Below are 18,691 nucleotides of genomic sequence, written 5' to 3'. Positions count from 1 at the left end.
CACAAATGCGAAAACCATAATTCAGAAATGCAATGTTTGACAGGCCACGCCCCTTTCCCACTGACTCTGATTGACTTGAAATTTCTTACACATGTACAGCTCATGATGAATATATCAATAAAGCCTCTTGGACCATAGGGGTCAGCCATGATTTTTTTTCTTCCCTAATTTACATGACCTGAAATTCAGTCAAGTGACATCTACTTTGTGGGTTTCTAACCTATCATCACCAAATTGTGTACACAGCATCAGGGGACCAACATACACGTGTGTATAACGTTTTAGCGAGATAGCTCAAAAAACATGGCCGCCCTTAACGAAAACGTCTTCGCTAAGAGCGGCCGTTTTCCTGCCGTTTTGCCACGATTGCGACCTTCAATCGGCCACAACTCGGGACTGGAGTTCGGAAAGCCCGCGGCGGAGGTTCGTAGAAGCTTTCGAGCCCGGCCGACGGGCGGGGCGCCGCCGACGCGGGGATTGGCGGTCGACCCCGGGCGGCCCGTACTTTCAAAATCTCCGCGGGATTTTCTAGTTTGCAGTTGCTGTTTGACACAACGCTCAGTTTATTGCACTTGTATAAAAATAAAATTTATTTTATCCGTTTTGTACACGTATATAACAATTTAAAATAGGGGCTACAGACACGATTTTCCTCATCCACCAATCGAGTTCATTTGAAATGAGGAGTACTCGATTACTAACGCCCATCCCTAATTAATACATATACCTAAAAAAATTAAAAATGCTTCAAAATAAGTGAATAGCAACCTGTACAATTGAACATACACATAGTATATTTTGCTAAACAATTATGTTTTATACATTACAGGGCTCCAGACTAACTTTTTTCATTGGGTGCACCGGTGCGCCTAACTTTTTCATCTAGGTGCACCAGCATATATTTTGGGTGCACCAAATTAGTGCTGCATGAATTGGAGAAATGCGATTATAGTGGCCAATATTGCGATTTGCGACGCAATATAATAAATGGTAGGCTATTATGATTCTACTTTCTTGGTTTTCAAGGAAGATTTGAGAATATTGACAGCTTCGATACCTGATCTCAATTTAAAACAAGCACATATTAAGAATCAGTGAACATATGAAAAATAAAGCTTCTACTAGGCCTATACTGTTTTCAAAATAATAAAAATTATAGTTAAAAAATGTAATAAAAAAAAAAAATACTTCCCCATTAAAATAAATGCATTCCTCCAAAGACAATAGTCTCTATAAGCATTATCGAGTCTCCTTATCGATCCGGGTCTTTATCGATACCACTATCCATACTTTTCTATTATTTTGTTGAAAGATAACTGGTATTATTGCTTTAATTGCCCATAAGATGATCAGAGCTCAAGATAGGATGTTAAACAGGTCATAATTCCATAGTTAGGCTACTATCTATTTTATATTGCTGAAAAAAACAAGTTTTTCACCAAAACTGTATTATTAAAATTTCTCTCCAAAAACCAAAAATTCTTTTTTTTTGTTACATTTGAACACACCATGATGACCTTTTATTTACCTTTGCCTAAAATTTATATTACCGAGGTGACCTGAACACAACACATTTGACACCGTTAGCAACTTTTTTTTAAGCTAACTAGCTCTATATCACATGCTATATCCTGCCGATTTTAACATGGATTTGAAAACTGGATAACTATTTTTAACTGAAAGGACTTTCTACACCGTCCGGTTGTATGATAACTGCCGCTGCTTTGAATGACTGTTGATGCGCACGGTGCCGACTCTCCGAGCCCGTCTGCAGCAGCAGCTGTGCGCATTTTTTTTATTTTTTTGGACTAGAGGTAGACGGATACTGAGTTGAAGGAGTTTTTTTTCAACCCAAAGACAGTTCATGGTAGGCAACTCTTTTATATGCCTTTGTTTGCGTCCATGTTTGTTTGTTTGTTTACTCTGCTGTCGACTCGGCAACCGTCTTGCACGCCGTGTAGGTGCGCGCGCAGATACACACACACACACACACACACACACACACACACACACACACACACACACACACACACACTGTCAGAGGGGCGCTACCAAAAAGACGAGAGGAGCAGTTGGAACGTATAGACACAGGCGCGCACATTTATCCTACATTGAATCGCAATCGCAGCAGCCAATTTTGCGGTTATGTAGGCTAATTGCACTAGCTGCTCACATCGCAATTAGATGAATCGTGCAGCACAACACCCAATATTACATTTAATATGACGTGATCAATTTCAGGTGCACTGGTGCGACCAGTGGAAATATCTGGTCGCACTCCACAGATTTTTGGGCGCATGTGCGCCCAAATTAGGCGCACTCTGGAGCCCTGCATTACAAATGTCAGTAGATACTGTGTTATAAGAGGAAGGTATAAAATAAAATAAAGAACACTTTGGCCCAAAATGGCTGACATCAATCAAAATATCGAATAATGCCGAAAAATAGATAATACAACAAAAACTGCATTACGGTTCAGAATCTGTACACAATATGGTATACAACAATATTTACCTGAACAAAACATGCCCGCCTTGGGTCTAAGTTTTTTTTCGAGGAGTTTCACTTGTTGAGCCTGACGTGCTGTTGTCAATATTAGCCTCGTTTGAGTAGGAGCCGTCTGGCTCAGACCTGTGCAATTATTCTTTTTAAAGAACCAAAAATAATTTAGTGCCCAGACATGGGAACAAGATGAAACGAAAAACGGGTTCACCTTATGGCCTATCAGGGCTATCCAAGGCATATAATATTCCCGCTCGCTCTCTTTGTTGAACGCGATCTAGCATCTATAATCGATTGCTCTTCCTTGGGTTCCCAAAGTTTTACTCTGAATTTCATACATGGGATTTTGCAGTTGAATTTGGCACGTTGAATTTTTTAACGTTGAATATTTGATTTTGAATTTGAGAACATTGTAAAATAAAGGTGAAAATTAGTTTTTTTAAATGTAATGAGTTAACCCTGGGGGACTATGACGCACGTCTCCGAAAAATATTAGTAGGATAGCTTGAAAAACATGGCCGCCATTGACTAAAACGTTTACGCAGGGGCGGGGCTTAATAACAAATTGGCCATAACTAATTGACCATAGGTCCAATCATCATGAAACTTGCAGGATATGTGCAGAAGACATGTGGTAGCATGGCCCTCTAAGCTTGTCAAGATTAACCCATAGGGGGCGCCACAAATGCGAAAACCATAATTCAAAAATGCAATGTTTGACAGGCCACGCCCCTTTCCCACTGACTCTGATTGACTTGAAATTTCTTACACATGTACAGCTCATGGTGCTCTACAATAAAGCCTCTTGGACCATAGGGGTCAGCCATGATTTTTTTTCTTCCCTAATTTACATTACCTGAAATTAGTTCCAGAACATTGTAAAATAAAGGTGAAAATTAGTTTTTTAAATGTAATGAGTTAAATTCAGAGGCAAAAAATTCAGATGCGTTATTTCAATGCTGCAAAAAATTCAGATACGTTATTTCAATGCATGAATATTCAGTGCTTAAAATTCAGTGGCTTTTTATTTTCAAAATCCGATGACACACATTTACTTCCATAGAATTAAGCTTCAAATACAAACTTAACAAACGAGTATTCGAATATTTGAATAATTTGGGCCACCCTACACATGACATAGCAACTATAACTTTCCAAGTTTCAAACAGCACTTCTATCTGTTCAACGTCGCCATTCCAGGCACCTCATTTATCAACAGTGCGTAGAAAAGGTTTTTAATTCACTCTTACGAATGAAATTTTGTATGTGCTTAAGTACAAAAAAAAATGTATTTATCAAACGTGCGCTGGCCTATCGTACGCACACCAGTAAGTCATCAATCTTGATAAATCCCACATGTTCTTAAATACCATGCTCGTTCACGCTCAGACCATTTGCATTCAGAAACGCCTCCAATTAACCATATATGGTCACAACACATCCCTTATCAACCATGTGAATGTGTTATCCCTCTCCGCTACAATGGCAAAGAGGGAACGAAAAGAAACTTCTCCAACACATAAATGGAAACCCTTGTAAACGAGGTTGAATCAAAGCAAAACATATTTTGTTGGCTCACTTAGTGCAGGCATTAAAACAAAAGAAAGCTTGCTGCATGCAGACTCCGCAATCTGACAACTTTACGTGCAGTCATTCATAAACTCTTTCAATAAATAAGAGATGAAGATAAGTTCCTAATAACATTAGAGTTACTAAGTGAAATGAGTGATTGGCGAGTCACCGCGGCTCGTCCAGCTCACAGCTGAGTGCTGTCAGATGAGACGCACAGAGAGCATCGGAGGGATCCTCCGCTTCAAATCATGTAAACGTGTGACACATTTAATGAATAATCAATTAGAGCTTACCTAAAAATAAGTGTGCCGTATAACTATTTATTGTATTTAGGATTTTAGCTCATTTGGACGCTGTTTTGACCGGCTGTTTTCATTGAAATAGCTTGGCGATATTATATCTACTTTCAGTTTCATTACTGAGTCGCCACGAAACGTGATCAGTGTTCTTAAAGAAACTTAGATTATAAAACAAGAGGTCCAAAACACAGATGATGATTAAACAAACGACTTTAAATTACACTAGAAATGCACGGGTAGATTTGACGCGCGTGGCGAATATAGGTATAAAGAGAACGCTGGCGGCTCTAGTGTTAATGCAGACGTTGAAACTCTTAAATGCTTTGCTTTGCGCTTGTAATATCGCTATTCTACCTCTAGATTATGTTCGTAAGCATGGTCAGAGCTGTGCTTGAATGTACAGACATTCCTAAGTATAAGTACATTTTGGTAAATTCCATTGCGTGGCAATGTTCTTACGACCTCCTTACGCACAGATTTGTGCGTAAGTACGGTTGATAAATGAGGCCCCTGAACCCTAAATATCCCCATAGAGCAGACAGTGTGTTTTCCACCACAGTTCAGCTAGAGATTACTTAGTAAAGCGTTAGTTGCATCACTGGTCAAGGCGGGGGGCTTCCGGAACTGCACTGCTGAGCTCTAGCACAGATGAAACGACTGACTAAAAAAATATTTTCTAGTGAATATTTTGATGATAGTAATTTTTTTTATGTAGATAAGCCCAACATGTCATGGTTACAGCTTCTCAAATGTAAGGATCTGCTGCTTTTCCTTGAATTATTTTAATTTGACCAAGAAAAAAATCAATCTAAGAATAAAAATGTATTGAATTCTTAAATCCACAATGAACATAAAATGTCCAATACAGCTTAATATTGTTGATACTTTTGTACCTCGCGTGGCTTTGTAATAGGTGACTTAACTTGTGCAGGGAACTTTTGCTAATAAGATATCTCTACTTTAAGTCAAGTATGGTTTTCAACAACACTTGCCATACCAAGTAGGGCTGGGCGATATGGACCAAATCTTATATCACGATATAGGTAATTTTATATCACGATATGGATATATATCACGATATAGTATTTTTCCTTTAAATTAAATGGATTACAATAACCATACTGAACTTTAATCACATTAGATTATTTTCTAATAAATAATCTTTTGCTTGGAACTTAAATTTCCATACAAAAGAGAAACTGGTGCAAAATACCACATCAGTCTGGCTTTAGTCAGTCAGCGCAAAATAAAAATGACAGCATCAACCAAATAGCCAGAGCCGGCCCAAGCCTTCAGGGGGCCCTAAGCGAAATATGATTAGGGGGCCCCTCTCCAATGTTAGCGCTGCTGAAACTATAGATCTTTGTTAAATATCATTCACACACCCAGTGTTTTCCGCTAGTGCCTCCACTGTGCGAAAATATTAGACAGCCGAGATTCAGACCCTCCTAGGGTGGTCCGGGGGATTTTTTTAACCTTTTTAAAGTGAAATGCATGAATCTGGTGCACTTTGAGAGGAAAATTATGATGCTAAATCTGAGAAATTGTGTGTGAACAAATAATTAGGAGACACTGGGTCTGGTGAATTAGAAGCTATTGAAGAAGGACACATGGATTTTCCATAAAAATATTAATATAAAATAAAATATTATGGAGGGTCCTCTGGGTTGGGCTTGGAGCTCTTTTTCTTTTACGGGACATATTTCTCTGTAATATAATGAAAGCATTTAAGATTTTTTTTTTTGCATTTTCAAGCTTTTTTATTAGATAGTACAGCGTTGAAATGGGGAGACAGAGAGAGAGAGGGGATGACCTGCAGTAAAGGTCCACGGGTCGGATTCGAACCCGCGACCACTGCAACGAAGGCCGGAGCCAATATGGTACGCGCTCTATCCACTACGCCACCGGAGCACCCCAATGAATGCATTTAAATGCAGTGTGAGGAACTAAGCAGAAGAACTCTGTTGTCCAGCTACTGTATCTTTTTTTCCACAGACGAGGCTGAAATAGGCTATAGACTATACACAGTGCATGGGCAACTGAGGGCAGCCCCATTTCCAATTGTTTTTTAAATAAACTCAATACACACTGTGCATGGATGTGAACGTGACATGATCAGATAATTTCGGATTTCCTCCCAGATGAACTGATTACATTTTTAGGCTATTAATTATCTAGACCAAAACATTTTATTCCTTTTTTTGTATGATAACTCACATTTGCATAATATGATGTTAATATCAAACACACAAACTAAAAAATAAATAAAAATAATAATTATTATTATTTTATTTTTTTTGGAGGGGGCCCCCCAGGCAGTCGGGGGCCCTAAGCGGCCGCTTAGTTCGCTTATGCCTCGGGCCGGCTCTGCAAATAGCCTACATTTTCCAATTGATAGTAGCCTATATCAAAATAATGAAAGACTTGAATTTTCCTGCAGTATTTGCTCATCTTCATTTAAAAAAGCTGTCAACATTAACTAATGAGCAAATGTCTGGTAATACTTTAACTCCAGCTTCAACACAAATAATATTTTCAAGTTTGACATGTTTTAAAGTTACATAAAACTGTCTCCAACAATAACAGCACGGGGGTGAAGCCCCGAGTAGGCTAAAGATGTCATTATTAGCCAGCTAGCTCACGAGAGTTAACCCATGTAGTTTGCGGCTTAAAACAAGCCAACTCTGCGTCACGGCAACAGCACGCTGAAGCGCTGCACACAGCAGCAAGTTTCCTTTGCCCGATGACATTTTTTACCGTTAAAACCAGCTGCTCTGCCACCGTGACACGGAGTTGGTTTGTTAACTGTATGGCGCACCAGAGCTAGACAGCTAGAGCAACAGATGAGGCTTCTTCTGTTGCGGGTAGAGAAGCTGTATTGCAGCCCAGAACTCTGCTGCAGAGCCCCCGTGTGGCGTGGCGGTGTAACTGCAGTGTAACTATAGGGACTCGGAGGGACAGCTGCCTCCCGCTCTATCTATGCTCCCGCCACATGAACTTTTTTTCTCCGCGATATAAACGGTATGGCCAAATCTCTCCCGGTAGACACTTTCATATCGTCCACGATATGATATCGTCATATTGCCCAGCCCGTTGTTGTCTTCGGCCGCCGCAGAAGTTGAAAATATTGAACTTTTTGGCGCCGGCCGCGCCGCGATAGCCAATCAGCGTTGAGCTCCTCCCGACGTCACTCGCTTCGGGACGACTGACAGAGGAAATTAAGATAGATGAAAACATAATAGTCACAGTTTGCTCCCATAGGTTCTGTGAATAGCCTCTGTGTCTGTTGCCTGCTGTGTACAGCTATCAGTTTTGCTTTATGGACCAAGTTAGCACCAGTTAGCTTGGGTAAAGCACCATCAGCACAGCAGACTGGTGCTCTCAGCACCGGTTAGCACCAGCGCCAGCATATCCCCAGAGTAGGAGAAGGCTACTCTGGTCGGGCGGCAGGCGGCGGACACAATATGACCCAATATGATCACGCGGCGCTGAACCTGTGATTCGCGTGGCCAACTGCCGCGCCGCGGAGTGCAGTGTGTTCGCACCTTTACTTGTTTCTCCTGCAGTAGGCATCAGGAGAGCGACATACTGACCACTAACTTACCGTCAATAAAATACTGTTGTGTAAACAAAGATGACAGTATTTTAATGACCGTAAGTTAGTGGCCTGTATGGCGAAAACGGATTTCAATACCTCTTTACTGATTTCTTCATATTAAGGAAAATAAGGATAAAAGAATGTAATTAGGATCATGTGCTGTAACACACAGAGTATTTTATTGACAACATTTTCTCATTGTTACTACAAATTTGAATTTTTCTTTGCTGATGTTTGCAATAAAGACTTGTTGGCAGAGGATCCACAGTGTCACTTACTGTGTTTTATCAGCCCTGTAGAGCAGTTGTAGAAGCAACATTTGTTGTTCTGGCATTATAAGATAAGTTTTTGTAATATTGTAAAAAAAATACTTTAAAACAGTGTGGTCAGGCCTAAAGGACATGAGATAAAGCTAAGGGATCTGACAGCTGCAGCTATACAGGATGTTTGGCCTCAGTATGACGGTTGACTGCGGTCACTTTACTTTTACACAAAGATTTCGGCATTTTTTAAATTTTTTTGGCAATGAGGTACGAGACAAGTGAAAGTCATGACATGTGGGGCATATGACAAGCAAAAACGTTTTCTTGAACACTGTGGAAAGGCATAGCAACTGTATTTGATTACTCATTTGTCCCTTCGTCGTGTTATAATGCGCTCCACTGGCTTTATGTGGGACAGTGGCGACCAACCCAAAACAAAGCGGTACTCGCTCCGGCGATAAGTACATTTGCGTAATAATATTAAACTTTTTGCTTCTGAGCATATTTTGACTGGTCAGCAATATTTTCACTCACTCATTCACTTTTTGAAGAAAAAACAAATGTGTTAAAAGCTAATAATAAAAAAAATAGTGATGATGGACGCACAGTTTCCACTGGGTAATCACACATGGTGAGTGGGACTGGGTTCCTCCCTGAATCCACAATAATATATAATGAAAAAGATAATTGTTTTTACACTTGTGATCGGCTACTGTGGACTTAAGTACGCTCTTCCTCATTTCTCAGTGACTGCAGTAACTACTGGTGTGACTCAACAACACTTCCTCTTTTGTTCAGGGTGGAGTGAGAAGTATTTGCAGTACATTTTCTGAAGTCTCCAGTCTTTGTTGTTTTTTGAACAGGATTATATCGAAGTCTCTAACTTGATAGTTATCAAACTGGAAGAGCGGAGGGTCAAAGGAGGCTTGGCGTTTTGGTACTACATGTCTTTTGTTTGATTGGACATTATATGCATCACAGTGAAATGCATACTTGAGTACGCTTTGATGGGTGCCCTCTTATCTAACTTTAAGCCAAACAATCTGTCCTAACAGTCACTGCTGACAGGATACAATGCTCCCAGATGAATCATAGCTGGGAGTACACAAATGGCTGAAATGACCATATATGGCATCGAAGAGCTTTTTTTTAAACAGGAAATAACATTAGGACATCTGAGTGGGATCTCAGAAAAACCCTGCCATTTCAGAGTAGAATGTAGTAGTAGATCCAAGATTGCTTGGAAATTAAGCCACCAACATTGACTGACACACACACACACACACACACACACACACACACACACACACACACACACACACACACACACACACACACACACACACACACACACAGACACACAGAAACACACAGACACAGCACACTATAACTAACTGCGAGAAGCACTGTTGTGTATCGGCATGTTGTGTTGATTGAGAGCTGTTCATGTTACAACCATAGGCTGGAGGTGAGTTTGGACATGTTGCAGAGAAATCCAGAGTCACCTATTAAATTATTCATATGAAATATACTTTTAACAGAGGTTTTGAATAGGAGGATTTTCTGCAGAAAAAAGTGATGATTGGACAAGTTGTGAATTCTAAAACCCTTAATTAGCTATTCTACAAAGATAACCCAAACATATAACACCAATTGTAAGGCCTACAATAACTTGTTGTTTGCATGCTTTTGTGCAGAAACCAACAAACAAGATATGTTGTCTAAATTAGTGAGCCTTATATATGCTGGTAGGTGGATTTTGTTACCCTTTAGAAGTAGCCAAACTTGCTGCCTGCATTTGTTTCCAGTTTCTATGCTGCTAAACTAGGTTAAACAGACGGCTGGATGTAGCTTCATGTTAACCATACAGACATGAGAACAGTATTAACCTCCTTATCGAAGTCTTGCAAAATAAATTGTATTACACAAATGTTTAACTATTCTTTTGAGTGATAAAGGAGAATCTTGAAATGCATTTCCACATCGAAATTGTCCTTTTTTTAGAGTTTTAATAGAAATAGCAAATGTGAGTAAATGGCACAATTGTAAGCTCTTCAAATACTGTGTGGATTGGTTGAATTTGATTTCATCTTGAAATTCCAAGAACACAAATAGCTGGAGAATGGAGATTCTTTTTTTTCTCTCCGTATTAAAGATGTAAGAGTATGTGACCTGTCAGAAAAAACTGTTGCCTGAATAAAAATTATTGTAACCTCGTTTGTGTTTTCTTTTTCTTCAGCCAGAGAAGAAACCCGGAGTTCATCATCTGCCTGGGCAGGGAGTTTGTCTCTTAAAAAACACTCTACATCAGGTATTTACTTCACCTAATTGTAGTTTAAAAACAGTAAAGTGGATATCAGTAGATCAATCCAATCCTTATTCAGAAGTATGTTTTAATCCTAACCAAATAACTTTTTTTCATAGCAATTCGAAAATAAAATATATAAATGTAAAGTACAAATGCAAATTTTGGCAAGTAGAATTCACTCATATATACTGGTTGTTGGGGACATTGTTTGGTTGGCTGACCAGAATGAGAATGAAAGAGGTCAGTACTGACTTGCAAGGGTGGTCAGTGTCAACAAAGAGGAAAAGGTCATCATATATATTTGGTATTAGATGCTGTGAAACCCCTGTTCAGGGCTATGACTACCAACTGAGCTAAGGGCGCCCCCCGGGCTATGACAGTTTTTAAAGTAAAAGTCCTATGCTGGGAAAGTTCTGGTTGATTGCGGGAGCAAGTGGTCCTGCAGTGCAGTGTCCTCACTTTGAGGAGTCAGCGGTGTGGCGCTAACTTGCTCCATTACTTCTGTCCATTGTGAGCTCAGCTGAGTTGTGTCTTTAGCTTCTGAGCTAACTGAACTTACTTATGGCGCTTTTCCACCGCATGGTATCAGCTCGACTCGACTCGACTCAACTCGCATTTTTGGCTTTTCCACCGCAATTTCATGGTACCTGGTACCACGTAGCGGCTGCTTTTTTGGTATCGCCTCGCTCTAGGGTCCAAGCGAGCTGAGCCGATGCTAAAAGGTGACGTCGGCAGACGGCCGGCCACTGATTGGCCAGAGACTATTGTCTGGCCAATCAGTGGCCAGAGACTACCGGCTTCATTCTGTTGTTTATTCTCCCCAACTCTCCGGGACTTTTGAGTGTATTTACGCCGCGTGCAGCCTTCTCTGGCTCTCTTTCATTTGATTTGCATCACAGATCTGAATTTATTTTCCATATATTCGCTAAGCTCACCCAGTGTTGGTTGTTGGGGAAGTTACTTATCATACGAGAGGAGACATGTAGGGCAGCTAGCAGCTAGGCTAATAGTAGCCAGCTGGGACAGACATGATAGCGAGCGATTACATTACAAGCCTCGGACTGAACTGATTACCTCAATAAAATATTCAGGCTGAGACACGGCTTGCATTTGAAAACACGTATCCTGAAACAAGCACTAAACAGTCAACTTTATCATGCCCGTGTTTACGTGCATGATGTACGTGACGCATCCCTACAGCTGACTCTGCCACACAGTCACACATCGGGACAACAACCATCCCTTTTAATGGCCCGTAGCAATATTCTTCTACTTCTTTTAGCAAACAGATACAAGGGGGGTATTTCTTAAACATTTTTCATCCATGTTTTTGGCGGTTGGTTCAGTTAATAGTGCAACAACTGCTCGCAATTTCTGCTCTGCTACTTTGCTCCGGAGTAGGCTTTCAGCCCCTTACGACGACCCCGCCCACGTTCAGCAGGTACTATTTGCGGTGGAAAACGACCCGTGCTGCTACCAAACCAAGTTGAGTCGAGTCGAGTTGAGTCGAGTCGAGCTACATTTGCGGTGGAAAAGCGCCATTAGTTGCTTCTTAGTGGCAGGCGAGTGTGGCACTGCCATGAAGCCAAGTCTTCAGTGCTCTTAGCAGGCCTCACAGAGAGAAGGTGTATGTACAGTATACAGTATCTCACAAAAGTGAGTACACCCCTAACATTTCTTCAAATATTTCATTATATCTTTCCATGCGACAACACTGAATAAATGACACTTTGATACAATGTCAAGTAGTCAGTGTACAGCTTGTATAACAGTGTAAATTTACTGTCCCCTCAAAATAACTCGACACACAGCCATTAATGTCTAAACTGCTGGCAACAAAAGTGAGTACACCCCTAAGAAAAAATTTCCAAATTGGGCCCAAAGTGTCAATATTTTGTTTTGCCATCATTATTTTCTAGCACTACCTTAACCCTCTTGGGCATGTAGTTCACTAGAGCTTCACAGGTTGCAACTGGAACCCTCTTCTACCCATTCATGACGACATCAAGGAGCTGGTGGATATTAGAGTCCTTGCGCTCCTCCATCTCCCGTTTTAGGATGCCCCAAAGATGCTCAATAGGGTTTAAGACTGGAGACATGCTTGGCCAGTCCATAACCTTTACCCTCAGCTTCTTTAGCAAGCCAGTGGTCGTTCGGAGGGGTGTTTGGGGTCGTTATCATGTTGCAGTACTGCCCTGCGGCCCAGTTTATGAAGGGAGGGGATCATGCTCTGCTTCAGTATGTCACAGTACATGTTAGAATTCAATGAACTGTAGATCCCCAGTGCTGGCAGCACTCATGCAGCCCCAGACCATGACACTCCAACCACCATGCTTGACTCTAGGCAAGACACACTTGTCTTTGTACTCCTCACCTGGTTGCCGCTCCACACTCTTAACACCATCTGAACCAAATAAATGTATTTTGGTCTCATCAGACCACAGGACATGGTTGCAGTAATCCATGTCCGTAGTCTGTTTGTCTTCAGCAAACTTTTTGTGGGGTTTCTTGTGCATCATCTTTAGAATAGGCTTCCTTCTGGGATGACAGCCATGCAGACCAGTATGATGCAGAGTGCGGCGTATGGTCTGAGCACTGACAGGTTGACCCCCCACCCCTTCAAGCCCTTCAGCAATGCTGGCAGCACTCATACGTCTATTTTCCAAAGCCAACCTCTGTGTACGACGCTGACCATGTGCACTCAACCTTCGTAAACTGGGCCGCAGGGTGGTATTGCAACATGATAACGACCCCAAACACACCTCCAAGACGACCAGTGGCTTGCTAAAAAAGCTGAGGGTAAAGGTTATGGCCTGGCCAAGCATGTCTCCAGACCTAAACCCTATTGAGCATCTTTGGGGCATCCTCAAACGGAAGGTGGAGGAGCGCAAGGTCTTTAATATCCACCAGCTCTGTGATGCTGTCATAAATGGGTGGAAGAGGGTTCCAGTTGCAACCTGTGAAGCTCTAGTGAACTACATGCCCAAGAGGGTTAAGGCAGTGCTGGAAAATAATGGTGGCCACACAAAATATTTACACTTTGGGCTCAATTTGTATTTTTTTTCTAAGGGGTGTACTCACTTTTGTTGCCAGCAGTTTAGACATTAATGGCTGTGTGTCGAGTTATTTTGAGGGGACAGTAAATTTACACTGTTATACAAGCTGTACACTGACTACTTTATATTGTATCAAAGTGTCATTTATTCAGTGTTGTCCCATGGAAAGATATAAAGAAAAATGTGAAGAAATGTGAGGGGTGTACTCACTTTTGTGAGATACTGTATGTACTCCAAACAGAATACATCTGTCCCAAGTGAATATAGGATGAGCAGGGAGCAAGAGAGACAACAAAAGGCTTGCACTGGTATACAGTGGAGGAAATAAGTATTTGATTCCCCACTGATTTTGTAAGTTTGCCCACTTACAATGAAATGAGTCTATAACTTTAATGGTAGGTTTATTTTAACAGTGATAGACAGAATATCAAAAAGAAAATCCAGAAAAACACATAAAAAAAATATATAAATTATTTTGCATTTCATTGAGGGAAATAAGTATTTGATCCCCAACCAACAATAAAGGATGCTGGCTCCCACAGAACAGTCCTTTCACTTTAAGAAAGTTCTCCTGATCTCAACTCGTTACCTGTATAAAAGACACCTGTCGTTAACTCTATAAAAGACACCTGTCCACAGAATAAATCAGACTACAACCTCTCAATCATGGGCAAGACCAAAGAGCTGTCTAAGGACATCAGGGACAAGATTGTAGACCTGCACAAGGCCGGAATGGGCTACAAGACCATTGGCGAGAAGCTGGGTGAGAAGGAGACAACTGTTGGTGCGATTATTAGAAAATGGAAGAAGCACAAAATGACCATCAATCTCCCTCGGTGTGGGGCTCCAGGCAAGATCTCACCTCGTGGGGTCTCAATGATAATGAGAACGGTGAGGGATCAGCCCAGAACTACAAGGCAGGAGCTTGTTAATGATCTCAAGACAGCTGGGACCACAGTCACCAAGAAAACCATTGGTAACACACTATGCCGTAATGGCTTAAGATCCTGCAGCGCCCGTAAGGTCCCCCTGCTCAAGAAGGCACATGTCCAGGCCCGTCTGAAGTTTGCCAATGAACACCTGAACGACTCAGAGAATGCTTGGGAGAAGGTGATGTGGTCAGATGAAACAAAGATTGAGCTATTTGGTATTAATTCAACACGCTGTGTTTGGAGGAAGAGGAATGCTGAGTATAACCCCAAGAACACCATCCCCACCGTCAAGCATGGAGGAGGAAGCATTATGCTATGGGGGTGTTTCTGTGCTAAGGGGATAGGTCGACTTCACCGCATCGAGGGAAAGATGGATGGGGCCATGTACCGTGAAATCCTGGCTGACAACCTCCTTCCCTCAGCAAGGTCACTAAAAATGGGTCATGGATGGGTCTTCCAGCATGACAATGACCCAAAACATACAGCAAAGGCAACAAAGGAGTGGCTCAAGAAGAAGCACATTAAGGTCATGGAGTGGCCTAGCCAGTCTCCAGACCTAAATCCCATCAAAAATCTGTCGAGGGAACTGAAGCTTCGAGTTGCCAAGTGACAGCCTCAAAACCTCAAAGATTTGGAGAGGATCTGCAAAGAGGAGTGGTCCAAAATTCCTCGTGAGATGTGTGCAAACCTGGTCATCAACTACAAGAAACGTCTGACCTCTGTACTTGCCAACAAGGGTTTCTCCACCAAGTACTAAGCAATGTTTTGATAGGGGATCAAATACTTATTTCCCTCAATGAAATGGAAAAAAAATTATATATTTTATTGAGCGTGATTTTCTGGATTTTCTTTTTGATATTCTGTCTTGCAACTGTTAAAATAAACCTATCATTAAAATTATAGACCGCTCATTTCATTGTAAATGGGCAAACTTACAAAATCAGTGGGGGATTATTTCCTCCACTGTATAGAGTATATGTGGTCATGGGCTACAGAGGTGATGTCATATGAGTGCAACTCAGGAGGAAAAGGACAGTCAAAGTGCTGACGTTACACCTCAAAGTCCCTATTATGTTCTACAAATTGTCAACACGACCCTTCAGACAGGTGTATTCCCACAGGCCCTGAAAACAGCAGTCATCAAGCCACTACTAAAAAAGACCAATCTAGATACATCACTCATGAAAAATTATAGGCCCATATCTAACCTACCATTCTTAAGTAAAATCATTGAAAAAGCTGTTTATCAACAGTTAAATAACTACTTAGCAATGAATAACTGCTTTGATGTCTTCCAGTCAGGATTTCGACAACACCACAGTACTGAGACTGCTCTGGTTAAGGTCCTCAATGACATCCACTTAAACACAGACAGTGGCAAAAGTTCTGTCTTAGTTTTACTGGACCTCAGTGCCGCTTTTGACACAGTTGACCACAGCATATTACTAGATCGACTAGCAAACTGGGTTGGACTTTCTGGAACTGTACTAAGCTGGTTTGAATCCTACTTAAAGGATAGAGACTACTATGTGTCAATAGGCAATTTCACATCTGAGCGGACAAATATTGAATGCGGGGTCCCCCAAGGTTCCATTCTTGGCCCTCTTCTATTTAACATCTATATGCTCCCACTAGCTCAGATTATGAATAAGAACAAATTATGCTACCATAATTATGCAGACGACACACAAATTTACATAACCATATCACCAGGAGACTACAGTCCGATACAGGCACTGAGTAAGTGCATTGAACAAATCAATGATTGGATGTGCCAAAATTTCCTTCAATTAAACAACGATAAAACTGAAGTAATTGTCTTTGGTGCCAAAGACGAACAATTAAAAGTCAGCGCACAGCTTACATCCGTTATGTTAGAAGCCACACCCCAAGCCAGAAATCTTGGTGTTGTTGTAGACTCCGACTTGAATTTCAAGAAACACATAAAATCAATTAATAAATCAGCCTACTACCACCTAAAAAACATATCAAGAATTAAAGGGCTTATGTCTCAGCAAGACTTAGAAAAACTTGTCCATGCATTTATCTTTAGTAGACTTGACTACTGTAACAGTGTCCTTGCTGGCCTTCCAAAAAAATCTATCAGACAGCTTCAGCTAATTCAGAACGCTGCTGCTCGAGTCCTCACTAGGACCAAAAAAGTGGATCACATTACCCCAGTTCTGAGGTCTTTACACTGGCTTCCAGTCACTCAAAGAATTGATTTCAAAATACTGATGTTGGTTTATAAAGCACTAAATGGTTTAGGGCCAAAATACATTACTGATATGCTGATAAGTTATGAACCGTCCAGAGCCCTTAGGTCGTCTGGGACAGGTCTACTTACAGTCCCTAGAGTTAGGACTAAACGAGGAGAAGCAGCTTTTAGTTTTTATGCACCAACAATCTGGAACAAACTCCCAGAGAACTTGAGGTGTGCTGCAACTCTCAGTTCTTTTAAATCGAGTCTGAAGACTTTTTTGTTTCCATTTTAACCTGCAATTTTCATTTTATTTGCTTCTTTTATTAAATCCAGTTTTCATGTTTTTATTTTTTATTTTTATTTGCTTCTTTTAATCGCTTTTAAATGTTTTATAATGTGTTTTATGTATTCTGGTCTTGCCCCTGTAAAGCACTTTGAGTGGCCTTGTGTCTGAATTGTGCTATATAAATAAACTTGCCTTGCCTTGCCTATTAATTAACCAGGTTGGCTGTTTCCAACATTGTGACTATGTACAGCTTGACATAAAAACATATCTGAAATTTTTGTTGTCTTTGTGGAGTCAGAAGGATGTTATTATACTAAATTGGATATTGTCTCAACTAATTTATTTATTCTGCATCATGCAGGAGTGAGTTGGGTGGAGGTGCCGTGCAGCAATCATGGTGGCCCTGTCACTAAAGATCGGCGTGGGGAACGTGGTGAAGACCATGCAGTTTGAGCCCTCTACCATGGTGTATGATGCCTGCCGCGTCATCAGAGAGAGAGTTCCTGAGGCACACCTTGGCCAGCGTGAGCACACGCACACACACACACGCACGCACGCACGCACGCAGGGTTTTTCCTGCATAGAGAAATGTTCGCCGCCCCCCAAAGAGGATTCGTCCAGCGCCAAAGGAAAATCACCAGCGCCAAAATGATAAAGATTGAGAATAAATTTAGCAATTTAAAACCTCTCCAAATTCTGCCCAATTTAAGTCATCCTTCTTGAGGGGCTGGGCAATTACTTGAATTTCAATTTCAATTTTGATTATTATTATGGCTTCCCTCAATCATGAAAACAAAATAATCGTAATTAAACTATCATTGTTCCGCACACAGGCTTTTAAATGCAGCAAACCCTTCTTTCAGCCGTGAGCCCTGCTCGGCCCCTCCCTCACCTGATAGTTTAGCTTTCGGCTGGTCTAGAGAGTAGGAGGGAAATGTTCCGCATTGTGGGTGTTTTGAACAACTTCTAAAGTATGGCAGAAACTCAGCCTTTGGCCAAAAATATTTTTATTCAAAATTGTGTTGTCTGAAAACACTTCAGACTCACAACAGACTAAAATAATGTGCAAGATAAGTCACATGCAGACACGCGAGTCACGTGACATACGCGACCGCGCCAGAGAGGGAAAACGCATATGCGACCATATCTGCACCTCAAAAACATCCCGACAATTTGTTTATTCACTTTAAGTCGAATCATAGTGGTCTATGACCAAGCAATAAAGGAATAAAAAACACATGAGTTTAAAGCTCCTTGACTCCTGCCATCACAACAGTCAACACTGTAGGCTACAATGCAACTGCCTATCCAGCCAGCTCCTTGAGACATAAATGATCCCCTTAAATTCCTGCTAGCAAAAGACGTGCCCTATCAACACCATTTGCAACGGGTGATTTTTATTTTGACATATTTATTTTATTCAATTATTAAAAATATGTTTCACTTATTTAGCCTATTTCTATTTTCCTTGTTTTCAGTTCAATTGGACCTATGTTTAAAGTCCAAAGTCATGGTGTTAATAGAAACAACCTTGGTAAAAGATAAATAAATGCATGATGTTCTTAAATCAATGATTAACTGCATTTTATAATCGTGATCACACAATGTGATTACTCAAAATAATCATGATTTTTTCACAATTTCCATGGTTTAGATCAATTAGAAACAATTA

General features: G+C 40.9%; 1 protein-coding gene across 1 annotated transcript in view; it reads left to right on the top strand.

Annotated features, from left to right (window-relative positions):
• Positions 1–18,691, top strand: part of tln1 (talin 1) — a 172,170-nt gene that overhangs the window by 21,182 nt on the left and 132,297 nt on the right. The window contains exons 2-3 of the mRNA XM_080046831.1: positions 10,474–10,545; positions 17,381–17,543. Of these exons, the coding sequence (XP_079902957.1) occupies positions 17,414–17,543 (130 nt within the window). The 5' untranslated portion in view covers positions 10,474–10,545; positions 17,381–17,413. The remainder of the gene's footprint in view (positions 1–10,473; positions 10,546–17,380; positions 17,544–18,691) is intronic.

The sequence above is a fragment of the Ammodytes marinus genome, assembly GCF_949987685.1.
Source record: "Ammodytes marinus genome assembly, chromosome: 18".
NCBI classification, from domain to species: domain Eukaryota; kingdom Metazoa; phylum Chordata; class Actinopteri; order Uranoscopiformes; family Ammodytidae; genus Ammodytes; species Ammodytes marinus.
Note: the sequence above shows the minus strand (reverse complement) of the source record. Positions and strands in the feature narration are given on the sequence as shown.